The sequence below is a fragment of the Epargyreus clarus genome, unplaced genomic scaffold (assembly GCF_041222505.1).
Source record: "Epargyreus clarus isolate Ecla_fem2 unplaced genomic scaffold, WU_Ecla_fem_2.2 ptg000024l, whole genome shotgun sequence".
NCBI lineage: Eukaryota > Metazoa > Arthropoda > Insecta > Lepidoptera > Hesperiidae > Epargyreus > Epargyreus clarus.
The window spans coordinates 1,807,584-1,830,190 of record NW_027332231.1 but is presented as its reverse complement, the minus strand read 5'-3'; the positions used below and the strand labels follow the sequence as shown (position 1 = coordinate 1,830,190).

Below are 22,607 nucleotides of genomic sequence, written 5' to 3'. Positions count from 1 at the left end.
AATGGACGCGTCATTAGCACAATTACTTTAAAATCGAACAAAAAATAATTTATTGTGTCTCTCAAGCGCGTCTTAAACAAAACTTTGGAATCGAAATATGTTTTTCTCGTGGGTGAAATTACAAAAAATCCATTCATACATTAAGGTCCAAGTCTACCAATTCCTCAAAGTTGACACCGGGGTCATCCTCGCACTCCGGCGCGGCGCAGTCCACGCAGGCGGTGACGCAGCGCGCCTTGCTCACGAAGTTGTTCTGGTTGCCCCCGCAGCCGCTGTACGGGAACGTCTCGCATAGCCCTGAAGTGGGGTTGAAGCCCCATCTAGAAGATAAGCCACTTGAATCGATAAGGACGTCACTCGTCAAGGAAAATAATAAGCATATTTTTACGATTTTGTTCGATGATCTCCTTCCTCGTCACTAACCCTTTCATTGTCTTACTGCTGAGCACGTATCCCTTTCAAAATGAAGAGAGTTTAATGTAAAATATCACGCTGGCCAAGGGCGATTTGTTATTCAAACCTTTTCATTTGGGTCGTGCATACATATAAACAGAATATCTAATTTTATGTAGAATACGAGCTGACCCGGCAAACTTTGTACCACATCAAAATCTATTTATCAAATATACTTCATATAAGATATAGCCTATGTTAGTCGTGGATAATGTAGCTTTCGAATGGTGAAAGAATTTTTAAAATCGGTACAGTAGTTTTTGAAGCTATTCATTACCTACAACCAAACAAACAAACAAAGTTTTCCTCTTTATAATATTAGTATAGACTAAAGGGTTTACTCTCAACACTTTCTGCTACTCACTTTACCTGTACTACACTGTACCTACACTTTTCTATTATCAACATACCCACCTTGTTATATCTTCTATGCAATCTCCGTACTCCGGGCGATGAAAGCAATACTCCGGCTTGTCGTAACTCTCCGGGAGGTAGGCCCAGGGAGGTGGAGGGACGCCTGCGATGCCAGTTCCATAACCTAAGGATATTGGGAAGTAAAAGTATTGTAGGTACTAAGTTTAGACTAAGCTTAACTAAGTACCAGTTCCGTGATCGCGCGGTTTAAGAAAAAACTAACAAATCATTTGTATTGCGAACTTTTCTTTTTTTATATGCAATAAAAAAATTAAATACTCAAAGTCTTCAAGACGTTTCTTTTAATTAACAATGCTTAGATGCATGCTCTTCATTTAACTATTGTAGTCATTGCATCATAATACACATCACAAAATGTAATGGGAATGCATGGGAATTACCCCTCCAATTTTGAGGCCAGTTAGAATCGGGACCCCTCTCCGAATCCCACTCGTCGCTCTCTGGTCGATCTGTGGTCCTGTATTTCCCCCATTTTTCAATCCACTGCTTCCAGTCATCGTTCCCTTCTGGCGGAGTCCATCCACCCCAGGAATTATTTGGTGAAAAATAATTTCCTGTTTTATTGGAATCTTTTTTTTTACTATTCTTTCCAGGAGACTCTGGCCAGGATCCTTCGGGTCTACATGACCATGACATTGGTGTGCAATACAAAAATAAAGTTATAAACGCTTTCATATTTAGAAGCCATGCGTTAAGAAACCGACTCAGTAGTATGTAGCTATTTTAACTGTATAGTCATAGGGCAATCAATTATGACTCTTTAATTAACAACAATGTATAAGCACGCGAACCTAATTCTGCTTAAGTGCTTAACCGATGATGTGTACAATTTACATAATGCAATGCATAAAATAGGTACTTACGTTTAAAGACATTTATTTCTCATAAGATTTTACAAAAAAAAAATCACTTACAGAGAAATTACAAAATATAAACAAATTTAAATGGGTTAGCGTAGTGTTATTGTGGGTAGATTTAAAGTTGACAATCATATCTGTAGAAAAAATGCGAATGCAATGATAGTTGTTGTTTAAGTCATGACACAGTGTTGGATAATAATTATTTGAGTAACTTAAGGTAGCGTTTTATTATATTTTTTAGATTATTTAATTTATGTATAGTGCTTTAATAGCACCTCAAAATATTTTATCCACCATCAACCCCATAGATATATACGTCAGTAGGATAATATATCTATGATCAACCCTTATTCATCATTCAAAGGAGATTGATTTTATTGAAACCAGTTGCAATAGACTCCGTATGGAAATTTTCGAGCCTGCGCGGTACTCGACTTAAATACTAAATCAATATTTTTGTTTTTTAAGTACTTTACTAGACAGATGATTTATAGTTTTATAGTAAATTACCGAAATTGATATATTGTCGATTATCAATTGGTTATCCTTGGTAATATATATCTTAAAATAATTAATAAGAAAAACAACGGTGCATTATATCGATTATATGTTCGTTTTGTCACCATATCATTATAAATAATTATTCGAGATATTGTTCAGTGAGTTTATGGTTGCGCCAACCCTATTTAGTAGACTTTTTATTATGTCAGTCTTGACATACCATATGTACGCGATAATGTTGCCATAGGTATGCCGTTTACCATTTTATAAGGAAATCGATGGAATAACATTGAAATAGGGTAATATATTTTTAAACGACTATTTAACGAGGTAAATACTTTATAAAATCATAACTTTTTTATAAAATCTCTTTTGTATAAAATGAATTATAGGATTATTATCAGAAATTTATGTTAAGTAATAAAGTTTAAATAAACCAAGGGGGAAATAAATTATAATTTTGACATAATGATACAATACCGAAAAGTAAATTCGAAGAAAAAATAAATTTATCCGTCTCAAAATATTGCAAATAGAATTAAAATTGTTGAAACTGAAAATATAATAAAAAAGGATATTTGATTGCTAGTACCTTTTTTATTGAAATTATTTACCTATTTTTATGTACCTTTTTTATCCTTTTTTTTTTTATTGAAGAAAGATTATGTAAATTATATATAGCTTGTGCAGTAACATTATTTTTTATTTCAAACATAGGTAGTTCCAAGCGCAGTAGCGGCAACATTACGGGCCAGTTCAGTCACTTCAGTCAGTCAAAGGCATCTCCAAAAGATTGTAGTTCTTGTTGATATTTAAAAATTCGTGTGAAAAAGACGATTTTAAGCTAACAGAGTTGTGTCTTACTTAAACGGCTATATTAATAGCCGTGCTTAAATTTCACCTCTAGAATGACTGGCTAATTTATATAATGTTTCTCAGTGCGCTCATTAAATGTGAGACTAATGACTAACATACGGTATCAAAATACAATGTAATGAGTGTGTTCCTGGTATTTTGCAAACAATAGCAATGTTTATGGGTGGTTGCACATAACGATCCGGCCGTGCGGAAACTTTTGAAATATCGATCGACCTACACCTAAATCCACTATGGAGAAAATTGGTGATGATGATGTAGGCTTCCTAAAAAGGCTTCTGGTCCTTATTTGGAGGCATGCCATCGTGCGCGTCAGAAGATATATTCTAACAATCGCAGAATTTGTGGTTCCAATCCTCCTCTTCATGATCTTATTTACCTTCAAGGATGATATCAACCCAAAACCAAAATCTTTTGTGGTGGACAAGTTCAACATCAGAAATACGGTAAGTTATTATTGCCATAACATCATTAACAATTTCTGGTGTCCTGGCTCTGCTCAGAAACAGAAAAGTGCTTGAGATAAATTTTTCACTAAACGACTCTAAACAATTTCTTTTTTGTTTGTGCCATTTATAATTTATTGTATATTTACAATTATTTATGGATTTATTATTGACTATATTGTAAACCTGAAAAGATGTTCTGCAATAAGAGATAATCTTTTTGGATCTCAATTACAACCACCTTAGATGCTATCTTGCAAACTGAAACTCTTTATATACTCTTGCAAAAACTTGATGTTGGTTGATTAGCTTCGGACATCACCATGTATGACAGTAAAGTCCGCGTAAAACTGCTAGTCCGCTCTGAATATAGAAATGGATTGCTTGCCATAGCAAATTGTTGGACTACACCTGCTCGCAATAACTTCAGTGTGGACTAGCAGTTTGGCGTGAACTATATAATACAGTATGAAGACTATGAACAGTGACACATCATTGTATCTATTAAGATTAGTTTATTGGTAACCCAGTAATCATATTAAAACTTCTTTGATTTATAAACTTGCACATTGCAGTTATGTAACTACCTTCATTAATTAACAATTTCATTTAACTTTCTTTCTTAGTTTATACATGTTGAAGATTAAATCACGCAAGTTAGAAGTTGGCAGTAGTTAGAAGGTGGCAGAACCCTCTGTGGTTCCACTCCGAAGGCACCACCACCATACCTATTTCTCCCTAACAATCCCTTTTGTAACAGACTGCTGTTACAAAAGAAACACAGATTAAGTGCTGCTGTATTCTGGTTTGAAGGGTGTGTTGATGGAGACATACTTTTCTGAGACATGACTTGCCAGCTTAGTCCTCATAGGTCAGGGTTAGTCAATCTCTGAATCTAATCTTATATAGAGTTGATTATGGATGTCCATGGGTGGCAATAGCCACTAACCATCAGATGGACTGCACGCTCATCTGCTACTCCTCTATAAAAAAAACTCTGATTCTAAAAAACAATACATCTGTTTACATATGCATCCACCAGTATTATATTGAAATGATCACTGAGACTTTTCAAATTCAATTTACTTTGTATTTAAGTTGATAAACTAGCAGGAGCTCGTCGGGAATTAAAGGCTGTTGTACCTACATTTCTAAATCAATTAATATGTTTGACCTAACATATTAATTGAGAAAATCAATTATTCCATTAACAAACCTATTACAGCTACCAGAAGGGGTCTCCCGACCTTGCATCAATAAATTAATTGGCTTATACAATATTAACGCACTATATAATATAAATAAATGTTAAATTCTATACAAATGAACTGTTTCTATTTTATACTTTTTGGAAGGTATAAAATTGAAAGTGATATACCGTTTGTAGTTAGCCTCTGGAGGTAGCACCTTCACACCTATTTATGTCTTACAACAAGTGTTAAATACTTCTGTGTTTTGGTTTTAAGGGTCTGATAGGGATCACATACTTATTTAAGGCATTCTTACTTAGTCTTCTAGGATAACATTATACCTAAGCCCCATACTAAGATCATAGAACTGTAATTTTACCTTGACTTTATAATTGAAGTGGCAAATCTAGCTTAGACCAGTTACTTATTTGTATGTGTACAATAAAATGTTTTATTGTATTTTGTTTTTGTACAGGAGCCGATGATGCTAGATGACTTCCAACCACCAACACAAATATACTACCACCCTCTAACAAACTACACAGAACTGATCATGAACAAAACCTGTGAGCAGCTGTATCCGAAACAACAAAATCGACGTGGTGAGTTTTTATATAAAAATTGATTGTGATTTTCTTATTTTATAATATTGAAATGGCAATTGGGTATGCAGTCCACATGATGGTTAGTAGCCAATGTACGTCTGTGATCAATCCCAAGTGAGATTACCTAAAGTTAGCTACCAACTTGTTGCTACCTTTGAGGACTAAGTTGGAACACCTCCGATAAGTATATCTCTCTTACCATATCATTCCAAACGAAACACCGCAACTTAGCACTGCTGTTATTAGGCAAACAAATGTGGTGGAGGTGCCTCCGGAGTTAAAACACAAGTGTTTTACCACCTTCGGTCATTGGGAGTAGTACGACATGTAGGCCTAGCCCCGTGCCTACTGTAGATCTTAAATATCATAACTTATCTACAAAGTTATGCAACATGTAGTCAAATTTCATACGCATTTCCGTGTTTTGCAGACCATGTTGAAACATCGGTCCCATTTGCTAATATGTGATAACAGTTATTAAACCTTGAGGCCAAAAATATCTGTCAAATATTGGCCATAAAACCTTACTTCACTTGTCCGATGATCAACCACAAGTGGATTTATTAGGGTTCCGTACCCATAGGGTAAAAACGGAACCCATAAAACATATTACATATTTATATATAGTTATTTTATTTTTATTATAAGTTGTTTACGTATCATTCATCATCACCACAACGTTATCTATTTTTGTTTCATATAAACATTTGGAAGTACGAGCGAGTCCATGTGCGAGATCGACTCGTACTTGGCGAATCATTATTTTTAATCGGTTTTAGAAGATTATGGGCAACAGATATAACTTTAAATATCAAATGGTCATTTTGTTTTGTGTGATGTATGCTGCTACAGATACATTCAATAACATTTATAATTACCCTTTTTGTATCAATTTTAATATAACAGTTGTGTCAAGGTCTGATGTTTTTAATATTACGGTAAGAGAAAGACACAAGAGGCGATCAACTTAGAAATCAGAAAATCGCGCACCTCATGGCGACCTAAGTTCCTATTTCGATTTGAGTACAAATGTCTACAAGCAGAATAATCACTTAACATAAAGTGGACACTCCACTTTATGTTAAGATCTTTATGCTCGTGTCACTTCAGTAATCATAAAATGTAATATTAAAATAAGTTGTTATTTTACAGAACTCGGCAGGAAGACGAATGCTATCCCAGTGACTGATATAAATGAATTCCTGCGCTCTGATAGTATTCTGGATAAAAACGTTGCTCTCGTCGAATTTCTGGTACGTACTGTTCTGTTAAGTTCGCAGAATTTTTAATTAATAAAGCTTCATTGTTCCTTTATGAAAGAATGATTTTTGTATCTAAGGTACGAATACAAACAATGCGTATCATTCGTAAAAATAATATCTCTGTAGTACCCACTTCAATGGATTTTATAAAGTTAGATTAAACCTTTAAATTATGAAGACTTAAAGTTATTTATTTAAAGAGTTTTACCGTCTCTCTACCATATAATTTTAGGTGAAGTAGTTTTTTTTTGGGTTTGATTGCATTGTTATAAATTTAGGAATTTCCAGTAAATTTGCCTTATCAATTTTACACGCTATGTATGAGCTTCATTCGTTTATAATTAAATATCGCGTATATAGAAGAAAAAAACAGTTATTATAAAGTCTTAATAACTGTAATTACAATACATACAATAATTAATCTAATTTAACGATAAATGAGTCACATGTTCAAGGTGGTTTAACGGTAGGACAGATAACAGTTAAAAAGAACATGCCACATGCCTACGCGTAGTAGGGAGTGTAATGTTTATAGTTGTATCACGTAACATGCGATCGTGTGATTGGGATTTGCGCGTGCAGTGCGTGCATCATCGCTACTCATTCAATAAAGAATATTGCTTGAGTAAGGTTAGTTGGGGTTATGTCTGAGTTAGGGTACGACTGAAATTGTAGTTTTGTAATAGTAACATTTATTTTTAAAAATCAATCTATTGGACAGATTGATTTTTGCCTACCAAAGGTTGAAAATTTGGAATTTCTAGGACATAAAAAATGAATAGACTCATATTAAAAACGAGGAAATTTTTCTAGAGATCCGTAACCCCAAGGTAAAAACGGGACCCTCTTACTCAGCCTCTGTCTGTTTATCCGTCCGTCTGTGACAGGACTATTTCTCTTTAATTATTATAGATCAGCCACTTGATTTTTTACAATGTGTTAATTACTTTTACCATTAACAAATTATAAAACTCAAAATAAAAGGGGTCCTGATACCGATACGAACCGCTTTTTTGGCGCATTTCGGATACTTTAAATTTTCACAGTTGCTATCATAACTAACAATTAAAATAAAACTTTGGTGGCATGAAACCGCCGATTGCTTCCTCAATTCCATTAAAATATGGGCTGTAGTGGTAATAGATCATGTTTTGGTCAATTATTATAATCGCTATTAACTGCACGATCACCTGAATACAATACAAACGTTACAAATGTTATTCAAACACTTGGAACCGGAACGGAAAGCTGTAAATACCGTGTTTTTGCGACAATTGCAATTGTTATTACAATACAGGTGAAGGTTAACGCCGCTTTCTACATAGTTTCAATGAAATATAATATTTTATTTAATTTTAAATAATTTAATTGACTGAGAAAATGAGATCTGGTATATCGTGAGATCCAAATTTAGAAACGCACGTACCTTACGTTTCAAAGGCCCTGAAGTGTCCAAGTAGTAATTTTGAAGACAAACTCAATTATGTGAGTTTTGGAGTGAGAAACAACACTCACTCACAAAGCGATTTTTCCGTCAAATCTACGCGCGTTGCGGTTTCACATTCGCGCATGGTAGCGGTAAAAATGCTCCTTTTGTTCTAAGCCTCCGTGCACTAAAAGTAATTTAAATAGGGATCCGAACGCTACTGGAATGCGAAAATATCTCTTGAGACTTGAAGTCGTCAAAAAATACTTTAATATAAGTTTCAATGTGACTCGCTTCATAGTACACTCTTTCGATTAAAACTATTTTTTTATGATATTTATAAATAATAATGAGCTGAGCAAAGTCGCACAGAATTTATATAATCTTATACATATATACAACTACAATAAATATTTTCATATTATTTTGTTCCAGCATATGGAAGGGGAGACCTGGCCCGCGAGTTTGGACTACACCATACGCATGAACCAGAAATTCCAGACGTATTTAACGTTACCGCAGAGCGGGGAAATCGGTCCCCATGAGAATTTCGGTATGAACATATTCACCCGTTAGTAATATTCCATCTGAAACTTATTTTTGCCTACCACAATTAGAAATATGACAATTAAGATAAGCGAAAATTCAAACTGTAGCAGACAAAAAGAGTATGTAAGTAACATTGATCATTACATGTATGGTGAAGAATAGAGTTGGAGAAAATACCGAGATATTTTTGCAAATGACTGCAGTTGTTCGTGTCTCCTAGAAATTGTAACCATTACATTATATATATAATAGTATAGTACCTGAAAATCATAATTTGCAGGTACTGTATACAAAGAGTTTATGCGGCTGCAATGGGCGATCGATACCAGCTACATCAAGCTACTCAGCGGAACCGATATTAAACAGGTGAGCGTCCTTCTAGTTTTTGAAAAAAAATTGACCCGCTCGGTAAAAGTGGTTTAGATCAGTGCTTTAATTATACATAAATGTTTTTTTTCCACTTTTGTAAACCTATAAAACAATATTTACGGTCGTTTCAATACTAGACTTGAAATCCATAGTAAATGCCAAATTGTATACTAGAAACATACCTACTTACTTTTGAAATATTACATTATAGTTTATATTTTTGTCTAAGAATCATATGAAAGAGAATTATTATAATAAGAAAGGGGGCATCAATGTACAATAAGTACTCCAATAAAACATTTTTATGTGTAAATGACGAAGCGAATGAATGAATGAAAAGGTCTCTATTCCTTAATACACAGCGCGTGTCACTCCAAGAGTTTCCATACGTGAGGCTGCAAGAGAACATGGCAGTGGAGTTGGTGTCTGTGCTGGCGGCGATCCTGTGCTGGATGGCATTGCTGCTGCCCTTCATGTCGCTGCTCACGCGCCTGGTGGAGGAGAAGGTCTCGGGGATCCAGGTATAGTGATGTAGCGTGGGTGTTAGTTATCCAGGTTTTACCCCCCAAGGAATTAGAAGGAGTAAAAGTATTCTAATTAATAAAAACATTTGAAGCTCTTCATTTTTACTATTTGTTCCATACATGAAAGTTGTGTTATTGAATTGTATTTTAAGCATCGAAACAAAGTGTAATTTGTGAAAATTTGCCACCTACAAAATGTGCCGCCCTGGGCTGCCCCCAATAGCTGCCATTTTCTACGCAAGTGAAGCAACGTTTCGCGATTTGATAAGACACGGCGTCACGCAATCCTCAATCACGCATTATAACCTCTTATTGAACTACCAAAACATGAAGATAAAAAAGTAAAATTCCCTAATAATATTGCGTCATTCCAGGACATGCTACGTATGGTGGGCGTGAAACCGGAGGACGTGTTCGCGTCACACATAATCAACATGTTACCGGCGGCGCTGGTGTTCAGCGTGGGGGTGCCGATCCTGCTGACGAGCACCTCCAACCCCCTCGTGCGCCACTCCAGCGCCGGGCTGATGGGGTTGGTGCTCGCGCTGCACTTCTTCACGCTCGTGTTCGTAGCGTTCGTCCTCAGCTACGCGTTTAAGTCTAGTGGGTTTTAAATGTAACATAATTGTTTTTGGTGTTTATTGTGATTCGTGACTAAACTACCATTTTAGACATTTTAGTATAGTAGAGATGTCAAGTTAGATCTCTGTTTTCAGATAAGCTTCTTTGACCCCTATTAAAGGACCTATAAAATTTGAAAATATGTTTATAAATTTAATTAATATTTCCAGAATTAATTTCCCTAAAAAACAACTTTTTGTGCAATACTTGTCTAATGTTTCACTTTTCTGTGTGAAATGACGTCACGCTTACGACATTACGTGATTCCAGTGCAATACGTGACGTCGATATCTGCGTACGTGTACGCGGCGCTGTGGCTGCCGCTGCTGGTGCTGCCCGCGCGCGCCGTGCCCTGGCTGCGGCCGCTGCTGGCGCTGCTGCCCGACGTGCCGCTGCAGTGGTACTGGCGGGAGCTGGCCGCGCTCGAGAAGCTCGGTACGTGTGTGTGTGTGCCCTGGCTGCGGCCGCTGCTGGCGCTGCTGCCCGACGTGCCGCTGCAGTGGTACTGGCGGGAGCTGGCCGCGCTCGAGAAGCTCGGTACGTGTGTGTGTGTGCCCTGGCTGCGGCCGCTGCTGGCGCTGCTGCCCGACGTGCCGCTGCAGTGGTACTGGCGGGAGCTGGCCGCGCTCGAGAAGCTCGGTACGTGTGTGTGTGTGCCCTGGCTGCGGCCGCTGCTGGCGCTGCTGCCCGACGTGCCGCTGCAGTGGTACTGGCGGGAGCTGGCCGCGCTCGAGAAGCTCGGTACGTGTGTGTGTGTGCCCTGGCTGCGGCCGCTGCTGGCGCTGCTGCCCGACGTGCCGCTGCAGTGGTACTGGCGGGAGCTGGCCGCGCTCGAGAAGCTCGGTACGTGTGTGTGTGTGCCCTGGCTGCGGCCGCTGCTGGCGCTGCTGCCCGACGTGCCGCTGCAGTGGTACTGGCGGGAGCTGGCCGCGCTCGAGAAGCTCGGTACGTGTGTGTGTGTGCCCTGGCTGCGGCCGCTGCTGGCGCTGCTGCCCGACGTGCCGCTGCAGTGGTACTGGCGGGAGCTGGCCGCGCTCGAGAAGCTCGGTACGTGTGTGTGTGTGCCCTGGCTGCGGCCGCTGCTGGCGCTGCTGCCCGACGTGCCGCTGCAGTGGTACTGGCGGGAGCTGGCCGCGCTCGAGAAGCTCGGTACGTGTGTGTGTGTGCCCTGGCTGCGGCCGCTGCTGGCGCTGCTGCCCGACGTGCCGCTGCAGTGGTACTGGCGGGAGCTGGCCGCGCTCGAGAAGCTCGGTACGTGTGTGTGTGTGCCCTGGCTGCGGCCGCTGCTGGCGCTGCTGCCCGACGTGCCGCTGCAGTGGTACTGGCGGGAGCTGGCCGCGCTCGAGAAGCTCGGTACGTGTGTGTGTGTGCCCTGGCTGCGGCCGCTGCTGGCGCTGCTGCCCGACGTGCCGCTGCAGTGGTACTGGCGGGAGCTGGCCGCGCTCGAGAAGCTCGGTACGTGTGTGTGTGTGCCCTGGCTGCGGCCGCTGCTGGCGCTGCTGCCCGACGTGCCGCTGCAGTGGTACTGGCGGGAGCTGGCCGCGCTCGAGAAGCTCGGTACGTGTGTGTGTGTGCCCTGGCTGCGGCCGCTGCTGGCGCTGCTGCCCGACGTGCCGCTGCAGTGGTACTGGCGGGAGCTGGCCGCGCTCGAGAAGCTCGGTAAGAGTCGAGATGTCGAGAAGTAGCGCTATGGCTGCAGCTGTACTGACAGGCAACATGCAGAAGTGTACCTTCCGCGGCTATTCGTAAAATTCCTTCACGTACGTGGCACTCAAATTGCAAGCGAAAAGTTGCTATCGATCTCAGTTTCCCGACATGCCAGTGCGGCGGCTGCTTAACCGCATACTTTTACGATCTCGTTTGTCTTAAAATAAAACAGCTATTTTGCTACGGTGGCGGCATAGATTAGTAAAGATTACTCACTCCTAACAAGAAAATGTACCCAGTTTTGAGAATTGAAATAGTTGTGTAAAAAAGTTTTGCCACGTCTCCGTGCTAAAATGTCCCTAAAATATTTGAAATAATTATTTATTTATTACTTAAATTACGCCGTATTACTTATTTATTCGTAAATTTTCTCTAAAAATGTTTTTATTTGTCAAGAATTCAAAAAAAGAACTTACTAAAATAAGCCGTTTATGGCTTCATTCAATTTCAAGGCGGCGAAGTATATAGGTGAATATATAGGCGAAGTATATAGGCGGCGACTTTACTAATCTATGGGTGGCGGCTGCTGTTAAAGTCTGACGAATACGGTCCGTGAGTCGTTAGCCTCAATATAATTTGTATTTGTTGTGTTCATTTTAGTTAAATATAATAAAAAAAAATTGAAAATTTTCAGATATGGGCCTAACGTGTAGCAACATGTTCGACCGTCACGACCCGATCGGCCTGTCGGCGTTCACGTGCATCGTAGCGATGTGCGTGCAGATGCTGATCTCCACGATGGTACTGGTGTTGATCAACGCGCCGTACATGGGACTGAAGCTGCCTTGCTTCCGGTTGTGGATGGTATGTATGATTTTTGTTGTTTTTTTTTTTTTTAATGGAGGTCATGTAAATTGTACGTATGCAAAATTTTAGCAATTACTAGTATCATTGCAACTTGTGAATGAAAGTAATCAAAACTCCCCCTCCCTTATTTTACGTTAACAATAAATTTCAATGGAACAAATTTAAAAATAAAATCCCTGATAATGACACCATACAGACTTCCCCTGCCTCCATGTTTTAAAAATAAGTAAATCGAAGACTCCCTCAATCGCCCCACACCCCATTGTGCTTACGTAATAATTATATAAATTAAACCTTAATTACCGCTCTTCTCCCACAACTGGGGGCAGGCCTATAGGGTACGACAGTACGATACCAAAATATAATTCCTTTTTATCTAGTGTCTGTGAGTCATAAGTTAATTTAAAAAAGAGCGTCGGTACGCTGTTTTTTTGTGTAATTTCTTTTTATAATATAATTGAATGTTCTCTTTTTATTTCAAAGAGAAAACTACACGCGTTGAAAGTGGAAAGCGATGGTGAGGCGCTCGAGGAGCAGGGCCTGACGCCCGGCGCAGAGTACTTCGAGAAGGTGCCCGAAAATAAGGAGGTCGGCATCAAGATCGTCAATGTGTCCAAGGTAAGTTATGAAAAATATGGTATAGGCTAGGAAATTTAAAAAATGTAGCTGCTTTGTAATGAATAGTAGAATATGAAGAACAGGAAATAAATTCATTGATGATTCCATATTTGAGGACAGCACCGTCACAGTTACACACGTCACAGTTATTGGTTTTTATAAACCAAACGTTGTTAAGTTACTGTTATTATTAGTAATGTTAAATGACTCTGTGTTTTGATTTGGTGGGCATGCCCTACGCTATAATAGTGAAGTAATATCTCTCATTAATAAATTGAAGTATATTCAGCCCTATCTACTCCTACCAGAAACTTGAGTAGTAAAAAAATGGCTGATACAAAATTTCAGCATTTCCAAAACATATTTATTAATTTCAAGAATTTACAAGTAGGGTCCAATTATGCTTAATTAAATCAGCCTTAATTAAAATCTTATGCGGTGACCTATTTATAAAATGCTCACAAGAATATAGTTATAGTCCGCGCTAAACTGCTAGTCCGCTCTGAAGTTGTTGCAAGCAGGTGTAGTCATACAATTTGCTATAGCGACGCGATTCATATATTCAGAGCGGACGAGCAGTTTTACGCGGACTATACACATTTACACATCTGTGTATGCATGTGCGCGTATACGTAACGCACACTACACTACCGCCCCCTACAATACACCGGTGACGTTGACAGATGTACGGCAACCAGTGCGCGCTGAAGAACGTCAGCCTGGACGTGTACAAGGGCGAGATCACCGTGCTGCTCGGACACAATGGCGCCGGGAAGACTACGCTCATGTCCATCATTACTGGTATAAGATATTCGCTTTCATTATAATTGATAATAATGAAATAGTGTCATGGTATAAAAATGGGATTCCCATGCACATATCTGTTTTATTTTTAATTATTTATCATTTGGTGATGGAAAATATCGTTTGGAATAAATGAACAAATGAGTTTAATTCGTAAAATTAGGTTGACGTCGAATGAATTAATGAACGTCTTTAATTGTTAATATTGACTTGATGTTGAATGATCAAACGGCTTTAATTCTAAGTGATTTAATCCCTCAGGCATGTTAACCCCGACATCGGGCAAGGTGTTCGTGGATGGGATTGACATCGCGCAGAGCGGGCGGCGGGCGCTGCGGCAGCTGGGGCTGTGTCCGCAGCACAACCTGTTCGTGCCGCACCTCACCGTGCTGGAGCACGTCGTCATGTTCACCGTGGTGAGTGCCGGGCAATGATCGTGGGCGGAAGTCATCGCGCAGGGCGGCAACTGCACGTAGTTAAAAAAAATCTGCAAATATGCGATCTGTCTGAGGGAGTTTAGAAGATAGTAGAACCCTTTGCGGTTATACTCCGGCGGCACCACTACCACATCTATTTCTGTCTCATAACAGCAGTGATAAACGCTGATGTGTTCTAGTTTGATGGATGTGGTAAGGGAAAAATATTTTTCCAAGGCGTTCCAGTTTAGTCCTGAGGGGTAGCGGCGCATCTGTGGCCGACCTCTGGTAGGAATATCTACTTCTATTTGGAGTTGATTACAGATGTCCATGGGCGGCTGTAGCCACTCACCATCAGGTGGACTGCACTATAACATATAAAAAAATCTTTCTTAAGGACACCCCAGGTTTAACTTAATTAAGAACTGAATTGTAGGACGTTATGTCCGTTTCAGCTGAAGGGCGGCTCGTGGTCAACAGCGAAGGAATCGTCGCGCGAGCTGCTGGAGCAGCTGGGCATCGGGGACAAGTGCGGTGCTAAGAGCGAGCAGCTGTCGGGCGGCATGCGGCGGCGGCTGCAGCTGGCCTGCGCGCTGGCGGGCGGCTCCGGCGTGCTGGTGCTGGACGAGCCCACGTCCGGCCTCGACGTGGAGACGCGGCGAGGCCTGTGGGACTTGCTGCTGGTAGGCACAGATCTCTTATAATATTAGTATTATGTTAACTATAATATGAAATTTAATATCGGATGGGTTAAGGTGACATCCGCTAAAGTTCGCGTCCTTAGATAGGTGTTTAAACGTATTCATGTTTGACAAATCTTATCTTGGCTTCGATGTTAATATCTAGTATGGATTAATTTAGTGCTAGTATAGCTTTGTTCATTAAGTTTTCATATTAAGCTTTTTTATGGATATGTTACACATGTTTAGTGTATAATTATTTTAAGAAAAAACTAGACGAATTTATATTTTTTATGTGTTAACTTTTCAACAATGTTGAGTACAAGCATGAGCGTGATTCGTTTATGACAATTGTAAGACAATATGTGTATATACGCAATACGCATACAAAGTGGTATGTGTGCATGCACGCTTATACATGCGCTCGTGCACATTAAAATGTACGTACGTACGTGTACACGGTTGCGTGTATCTGTACACGCGCATGCAGTGTCGTGTTTGCGCGTGTGTATGTGCTTCTATAGCTGTGTGTGTGTGTGTGTCCGCAGTCGCTGCGGGGCACGCGCACGGTGGTGCTGAGCACGCACTTCATGGAGGAGGCGGACGCGCTGGGCGAGCGCGTGGCGGCGCTGCACCGCGGCACGCTGCGCTGCCACGCCACCACCATGCACCTCAAGCGGGCCGTCGGTGAGCACCGCTGCTTTTCTTTTATAATATAGAGCAGACGAGCATGCAGTCAACCTGATGGTAAGTAAGGTCATTCCTCTATTTAAGTCTGGTGACAACAAAGATCCTAGTAATTATAGACCAATTTCTGTTTTGCCTGTTTTTAGTAAAATATTTGAAAAACTAATACTTAATCAATTATTAGTGCACTTTAATTTTTATAATTTATTCCATAATAAACAGTTCGGCTTCACCAAAGGTAGATCAACCGTTGATGCGGGTGTTGAATTAATGCGAAACATTTTTGACGCTTGGGAAGATGCGCAGGATACTATAGGTGTATTCTGTGATCTTTCTAAGGCATTTGATTGTGTAGAACATAAAACTCTCTTGTTAAAGTTGGAATATTATGGTATACGCGGTACGTCTCTAAAACTGCTTAGGTCTTATCTAGATAATAGAGTACAACGAGTTCAGGTTAAGGGACACAAATCGTTAGGTTCTGGTGTTAAAGTAGGCGTCCCACAAGGCTCTATTTTGGGGCCATTCTTGTTTTTGGTATACATTAATGATCTACCGTATGTAATGCAGGACATATCAAAGGTTGTGTTGTTTGCTGACGATACTTCCTTAATATTTAAAGTTAAAAGACAATCTAACGACGTGAGCGCTGTCAATAAAGCACTTGACATAATTCACAACTGGTTTAGCGCAAACAATCTTGTATTAAATAATAAAAAGACTAAATGTGTCCGATTTGCTCTGCCTAATGTTAAAAAGCTGACGATGAATGTTACCCTTAACAATGATCACTTAGAATTTGTAGATGAAACAGTTTTCTTAGGGATAAATTTAGATTCTAAACTACAATGGAGCCCTCAGATAGCAAAGTTATGTAGTAGACTTAGTTCGGCAGCCTATGCGGTAAAGAAGATAAGACATCTTACCGATATACCAACCGCTAGGCTTGTTTACTTTAGTTATTTTCATAGCATTATGTCTTACGGTATTCTGCTGTGGGGTAACGCTGCTAGCATAGATGTCATTTTTATACTTCAAAAACGTGCAATTAGAGCCATTTATAGTCTTCGCCCCCGTGAGTCCTTACGAGAACTGTTTAAATCTATAAATATTTTGACAGTGCCTAGTCAATATATTTATGAAAATATCTTATATGCTCGCAAAAATTATTCTTCTTTGGAAAAAAATTATAATAGGCACAGTCATAATACTAGAAATAAAGATAAATTGGCCATACCTCAATTTAGATTAAGCAAGGTATGTAATTCTTTTATGGGGAACTGTATTCGTTTCTACAATAAAATACCAAAAGACATTATCAATCTATCCGAGAAAAGGTTTAAATCTACTATAAAATTAACTTTATGTAAAAAAGCTTATTATAATGTAAATCAATACTTAAATGATAAATCCGTATGGTATGACAACTCCAGTTCCAACATCAAAAAATAATTATATGTACCACTATGTAAAATTGTATATTATTTACTCTTTAAAAGATGCAAATATGCACACGTATGGAGTTTCTTGCGCCGCTTCTTCTCCATAGCGAAATACCTTCCGAAGCGGTGGTAGTTTGTTGACTTTCAAAAAGTATTCTATATGAATCAATTTTGAATAAATGAGATTTGAATTTGAGATTTGAATTTGAATTTGAATTTGAATAAGTGGCTACTGCCGCCCATGGACATTTGTAATCGACTCCAGATAGGATTTGATATTAGTACCGGAGATCGGCCACAGATGCGCCGCTATCCCTGAGGACTAAGCTGGAACGCCTCGGAAAAGTATGTCTCCTTTCCCGCACCCTTTACACCAGAACACAGCAGCGCTTAACGCTGTTGTTATAAGAAATGGGTGTGGCGGTGGTGCCGCCGGAGTCGAACAACAAGGGGTTCTACCACCTCCACTGTCACTTCACCGACCTGTACAGACATATGTCTGTACAGGCGTTCCTCCTACTACAGCTTTTGCACAATATGCGCGTAAATGACGTGCTTGAAGCACGCCATCATTGCGATCCGTGCGCGGTGTAGGGCGACGCATAAACAGAAAACACTACATATGAATAATATACACGTTACGTGTAGGTTGAGTGAGTCATAGTTGTACACACCTATACTCCGTTAAGTATGAATATTTAAATATCGTTCCCCATTTTGTTCTATGTGTATTATTAAACTATTTATTTTCTTATTTAACCTCTTAATATTTTGCAATGTTCTATAAAAAATATTTCATATTCACCACTACCGTGACCACGATCCATGCAACTGTGTCGAAATATCGGCAATAAAGAAATTAAAAACCGCATATCGTGAGTACCGGTACATATTCAAATTCAAACTCAATCTACCAGGTACCGGCTACCGTCTATCCTTCACGACGATCGGCTACCCGAAGGAGGAGGCGGTGACGTCGGTGGTGACGTCACACGTGCCCGACGCCACGCTGAAGGGCAAGACGCTGAACTCGCTGACATACAACCTGCCCGCCAAGTACAACGCCAAGTTCCCGGCGCTGTTCAGCAACCTGGAGACCAGCCGCCCGGAGCTGGGCATCGACTCCATCGGTGTCGGTGTCTCCACTATTGAGGAGGTGTTCTTGAAGTGAGTTTGCGTTTTTACCGTATCGTGTATATAATATTGTATATATTACTAGCTGACCCGGCAAACGATGTTGCCATATAAATAAAAAAATGTTAAGGGTGAACAACCCTTATCAGTTAGGGGTATGAAAAATAGATATTAGCCGATTCTCAGACCTACTGAATATGCATATAAAATTTGATGGAAATCGGTAAAGCCGTTTCGGAGGAGTATGGTAACTAACATTGTGACACGAGAATTTTATATATAAGATATAGTTACATATTAATATGATGTTTGTGTGGTTACGTCATTACTACACTATAAAAGTACACAAGTCAATAAGTATGCCGTCATGTTAAAAAAGTTTTAAGAAAGAAAGAAAGAAAGAAACCATTTATTTTACATGCTATACAAGTTACAACATACAAAAGAAAATAATAACAATGGAAGGGATACAATAAAAATAATAACAAATAAAATAACACGTGACGTAAACGAAGCACCTAAGCAATGCGTAACATACCCCAAGTATTTATTTATTTGTTACATTTACACTGAAACTGTTTTCTAAAGACAGTTGTGAGTGGGTGGGTGGTATAGACACACTAAAACTTGTATACTAAGTAATAACACCCAGACCATGTTCGATGCTTACTTAAACCATAAAATCATATCGGTACAACTCTATCACTACTGTTGCGACTTCCCGCTACTCGTCAAGAGATGGCGCTGCTGAATCACGCTATCGAAGTTTTCTAAACATCTTGCATATATACAAGCTCCGAACTGAGACTGTTGGAGCACGGCCGCTCTCCGGGCATTATCACCTAGTCCGGCGGGAGAAATTTTTAGAATTGTGCCAATGTCTACTGTAAGTGTATGTCGACCTCTTATTTCGCAGGTTATGCAGCGACTCGGACGCAATGGCCTCTGAAGACATGCTTGATGACACCACGACAGGTAACTTTATAATATGTCACTTTGTTAATGTTTTGGCAATTGACAAATGTTTCGCCATTTTGTCACTTTTCCCTTTTTGGGAGTACTTTTGATTGTAACTTGATGACTTTATGACCTGTTACTATTAGTGCCAAAATTTTATCCGTACTTCAGAAGGTCATATATAAGAAGGCCATAAACAGTCAGTTCCATCATTAGATAAATCCTTGTAATCTAATAGGATTCTAAATTAACAGGCAGTCTAAAAAAATCTGACACGTGACCAGTAATCTGTACTCGATCCACCAAATCGTATGAGCAACGTGTAAGAATACGTACCAGAACTCCACCTATACCTAGTAGTGGGGGATAGTAAGCGAATTCTAGCGAAGCTTACATATACGATAGGGCAATATAAAGCATACGGGTGATTTTACAATGGTCGCCTACATATTACTAAACGATACTAACATTTCACAGAGCTGCAGTTCGAAAAGCGTACCGGGTTCGGGCTGTACGTGCAGCAGGTAGTGGCGCTGCTGTGGCGGCAGCTGCGCTTCGTCATCGACAAGCGGACCTCGTACTTCTTGGTGGTGAGTCATCAATATTAAAAAAAACGCTTTCTACACTCACAGCCCCACACTGCGTCGTGGGTGCCATGGACACACACATAGACAAATACACAAACACCCAGAAACATAAATGTAATATTCATCATTTAGATATCTGTTTCGCCGGGGATCGAACTCGGGACCCTCTGCGCATCAGATAGGTATGGTGACCGTGGTGGTCAATTTATATAGTTTACTTGTAATAAGAACTTGTTTTTGCCTTGTAGTCAAAATTATTATTGAAAATGTGTAAATTCTAAAATTTTATTTCTTTTGGGACGTTTGCGAAAAACTCTGAATATTATTTTTTTGAAAAAAGAGAAATAAAATTGATTTTATATAAAATAAGAGTAGTAGACAAGCATGCAGTATTTGATGGTAAGTGGCTTCTGCCGCCCATGGACATCTGTAATCAACCCCAGATAGATTAGAGTCCTATCTGAGGTCAGCCACAAATGCGCCGCTACCCCTAAGGACTAAGCTGGAATGCTTTTGAAAAGTATTTCTCCCTTACCACACCAACTTTACTGACTTGGTGTGATATAACAAGTATTTGTTTTTGTTTCAGTATTTCTTCCTGCCAATATTACTGACCGTATTGATCACGATCGCCAGTAACAACGATAGTTCGTATGACAACAAGGAGCGCTCGATTAATCTTGACTTGGACTTGTATGATAAGGTTTGTAGCTATAATCCATTTAAATGTTGTCTTATTCAATTCATTATTATCCTACAGCTGTGCATAAACATTTCAGAATAAGATGGAGGTAGGTCATAGTTCACCATGCTCGCGTAATGTGTATTATTAGACTTTACACATCTTTTAAAACTTGTAATATGCAAATAAAAATTATATACACAACCAGGGGTAGCATAGTTCAAATCCCAGGCCCGCAATAATGATTTTTCAAAGTTATGTGCGTATTAAAAAAATCAGTTCCTTAAACAGTGAAGGAAAACATCGTGAAGAAACATGCACGCATACATTCTTACAAAATTAATAGTTGTCAAGGGTGGGGTGAAGTACACCAATCTTCACCTGACCAGCGGTGGACTATGTCCTATACTCTCTGTGAGACAAATTAAATAATAAAAATATATAAACAAATTATAATGGTCAGGTGAGCGGTGCTCGCATACTGTACAAGGTGAACGACACGGACACGCTGCGGCGAGTGGTGGGGGCGCCGCCCTTCCTGGAGCCCGCGACCGACCTCAACGATGGTGAGTCACCGTTACCATACTTTATATTCTTATTTGTTTATTTATTTTAATTTATAAAGGTATTTTTTCCGGTGAACATATCCGATACAAACACAATATAAATAATAATTATAATCGTCATAACGACGGTAAGTCATAGTTACTATCTAGTCTTTATTCCCATTCTTCTTCTTAAGCAAAAATAGGTGAAACGTATAATAATAAAAAAGCGCCACACGTTTTACCAACCTTTTTAAGTATTATAGAAATTTATAGAATTTTTTATGTTTATGTTTTGTTTTAATTCTTGTTTTTATAGTCATGTGTGTACTGCTATGTATTCCGTGAATAAAAATTTATTATTATTATTATAAATCAGTATCAAGTTGTTGTTTTATACAGATGATCATTTTATTTTTATAAAATATACATTTATATCGCTATAATACCTTTTGTGAACATAAAATGACATAAAATTTTAAATGTTCCATCCATGTTTGCTTTTAAATATTGTTTTTTTTTTCACAGCAATACTACGAATCGGCAAATCTGGCATCAAAAAATACTCGAATTACTTAATCGGGATAGAAGTTAATGAAACTGATGCCAAGGTAACTATCGTTTTCTCTTTTGTTCTCACTCTTTCTTTCTCCCCATCTTCTATGTGAACCATTACGAAGCAACGGTAGATTTATATCTAGACGAATGTACATAAAGGTTTTTTTAAGTTGTTAAATTTATAACTTATATTGGAGCTGCAAACAACTGTGCATTAAACAAAACGGTAAATTGCTGTCCATGGAAATCTGTAATCAACCACCAATAAATAATAATAATCAAATCAATTTTGAGCCAATTTAGACGTGTATCATTTGACAAATAATTTAATAATTATTTACAATGTCTAGTACAATATAAGTGAACACCGCCTTCTATACTAAACAAAGCCTGTATCATGGAAGGCAGAAATGTGTGTTACATTGTTGTCACTTGCAGGTGTGGTACTCGACGGTGTACCTGCACACGGCGCCCGTGGGGCTGCGCCTGCTGGGCCGCTACATGGCGGCTAGGGCGCTCCCCGCGGCCGGGGCGCACACGCTGGCGGCGCGCAACTGGCCGCTGGCGCACAGCGCCGCGCACGTGCCCGCCGTCGAGCCCAAGAGCAGCGTCGGCGCCGTGCTCTACTCGTCCGGGATCGTGTTCAGTGAGTAGTTGTAAACATTGTATTAGCAAGCATATTATAGTCTGATCCATAATTTGGTGTCCAAAATGTAAATAAGTGTGTTGACCTATCAAGAAAATATGTATCAAATGTTAGTTTCTTATTTTTGACGATATTAAATTTATACAGCGATAATAAAATAATAATTAAAATAAATTAAGATCAATTTAAATTTCAAACCCCGAAATCCCAGAACCCAGAA

The 22,607-nt window shown here is 39.4% G+C and overlaps 2 protein-coding genes across 2 annotated transcripts in view; one reads left to right on the top strand and one right to left on the bottom strand.

The window, feature by feature from the left end:
- Positions 1 to 118: 118 nt before the first annotated feature.
- On the bottom strand, positions 119 to 1,578 carry LOC140752105 (uncharacterized). Its single transcript, XM_073086278.1, has 3 exons — positions 1,269 to 1,578; positions 868 to 991; positions 119 to 320 (listed from the first exon to the last, which is right to left on the bottom strand). The coding sequence occupies exons 1-3, from the start codon at positions 1,561 to 1,563 to the stop codon at positions 134 to 136; spliced, it is 606 nt and encodes a 201-aa protein (XP_072942379.1). The 5' UTR covers positions 1,564 to 1,578; the 3' UTR covers positions 119 to 133.
- A 1,397-nt stretch (positions 1,579 to 2,975) lies between these two features.
- LOC140752529 (phospholipid-transporting ATPase ABCA3) overlaps positions 2,976 to 22,607 on the top strand; it is a 40,799-nt gene continuing 21,167 nt past the window's right edge. Inside the window, exons 1-21 of the mRNA XM_073086866.1 lie at positions 2,976 to 3,571; positions 5,237 to 5,363; positions 6,519 to 6,619; positions 8,490 to 8,607; positions 8,884 to 8,969; positions 9,335 to 9,493; positions 9,871 to 10,099; positions 10,388 to 11,776; positions 12,459 to 12,628; positions 13,115 to 13,249; positions 13,933 to 14,050; positions 14,315 to 14,469; positions 14,925 to 15,152; positions 15,698 to 15,836; positions 18,196 to 18,445; positions 19,329 to 19,387; positions 19,847 to 19,959; positions 20,546 to 20,659; positions 21,102 to 21,204; positions 21,712 to 21,794; positions 22,180 to 22,387. Of these exons, the coding sequence (XP_072942967.1) occupies positions 3,359 to 3,571; positions 5,237 to 5,363; positions 6,519 to 6,619; positions 8,490 to 8,607; positions 8,884 to 8,969; positions 9,335 to 9,493; positions 9,871 to 10,099; positions 10,388 to 11,776; positions 12,459 to 12,628; positions 13,115 to 13,249; positions 13,933 to 14,050; positions 14,315 to 14,469; positions 14,925 to 15,152; positions 15,698 to 15,836; positions 18,196 to 18,445; positions 19,329 to 19,387; positions 19,847 to 19,959; positions 20,546 to 20,659; positions 21,102 to 21,204; positions 21,712 to 21,794; positions 22,180 to 22,387 (4,297 nt within the window). The 5' untranslated portion in view covers positions 2,976 to 3,358. The remainder of the gene's footprint in view (positions 3,572 to 5,236; positions 5,364 to 6,518; positions 6,620 to 8,489; positions 8,608 to 8,883; positions 8,970 to 9,334; positions 9,494 to 9,870; positions 10,100 to 10,387; positions 11,777 to 12,458; positions 12,629 to 13,114; positions 13,250 to 13,932; positions 14,051 to 14,314; positions 14,470 to 14,924; positions 15,153 to 15,697; positions 15,837 to 18,195; positions 18,446 to 19,328; positions 19,388 to 19,846; positions 19,960 to 20,545; positions 20,660 to 21,101; positions 21,205 to 21,711; positions 21,795 to 22,179; positions 22,388 to 22,607) is intronic.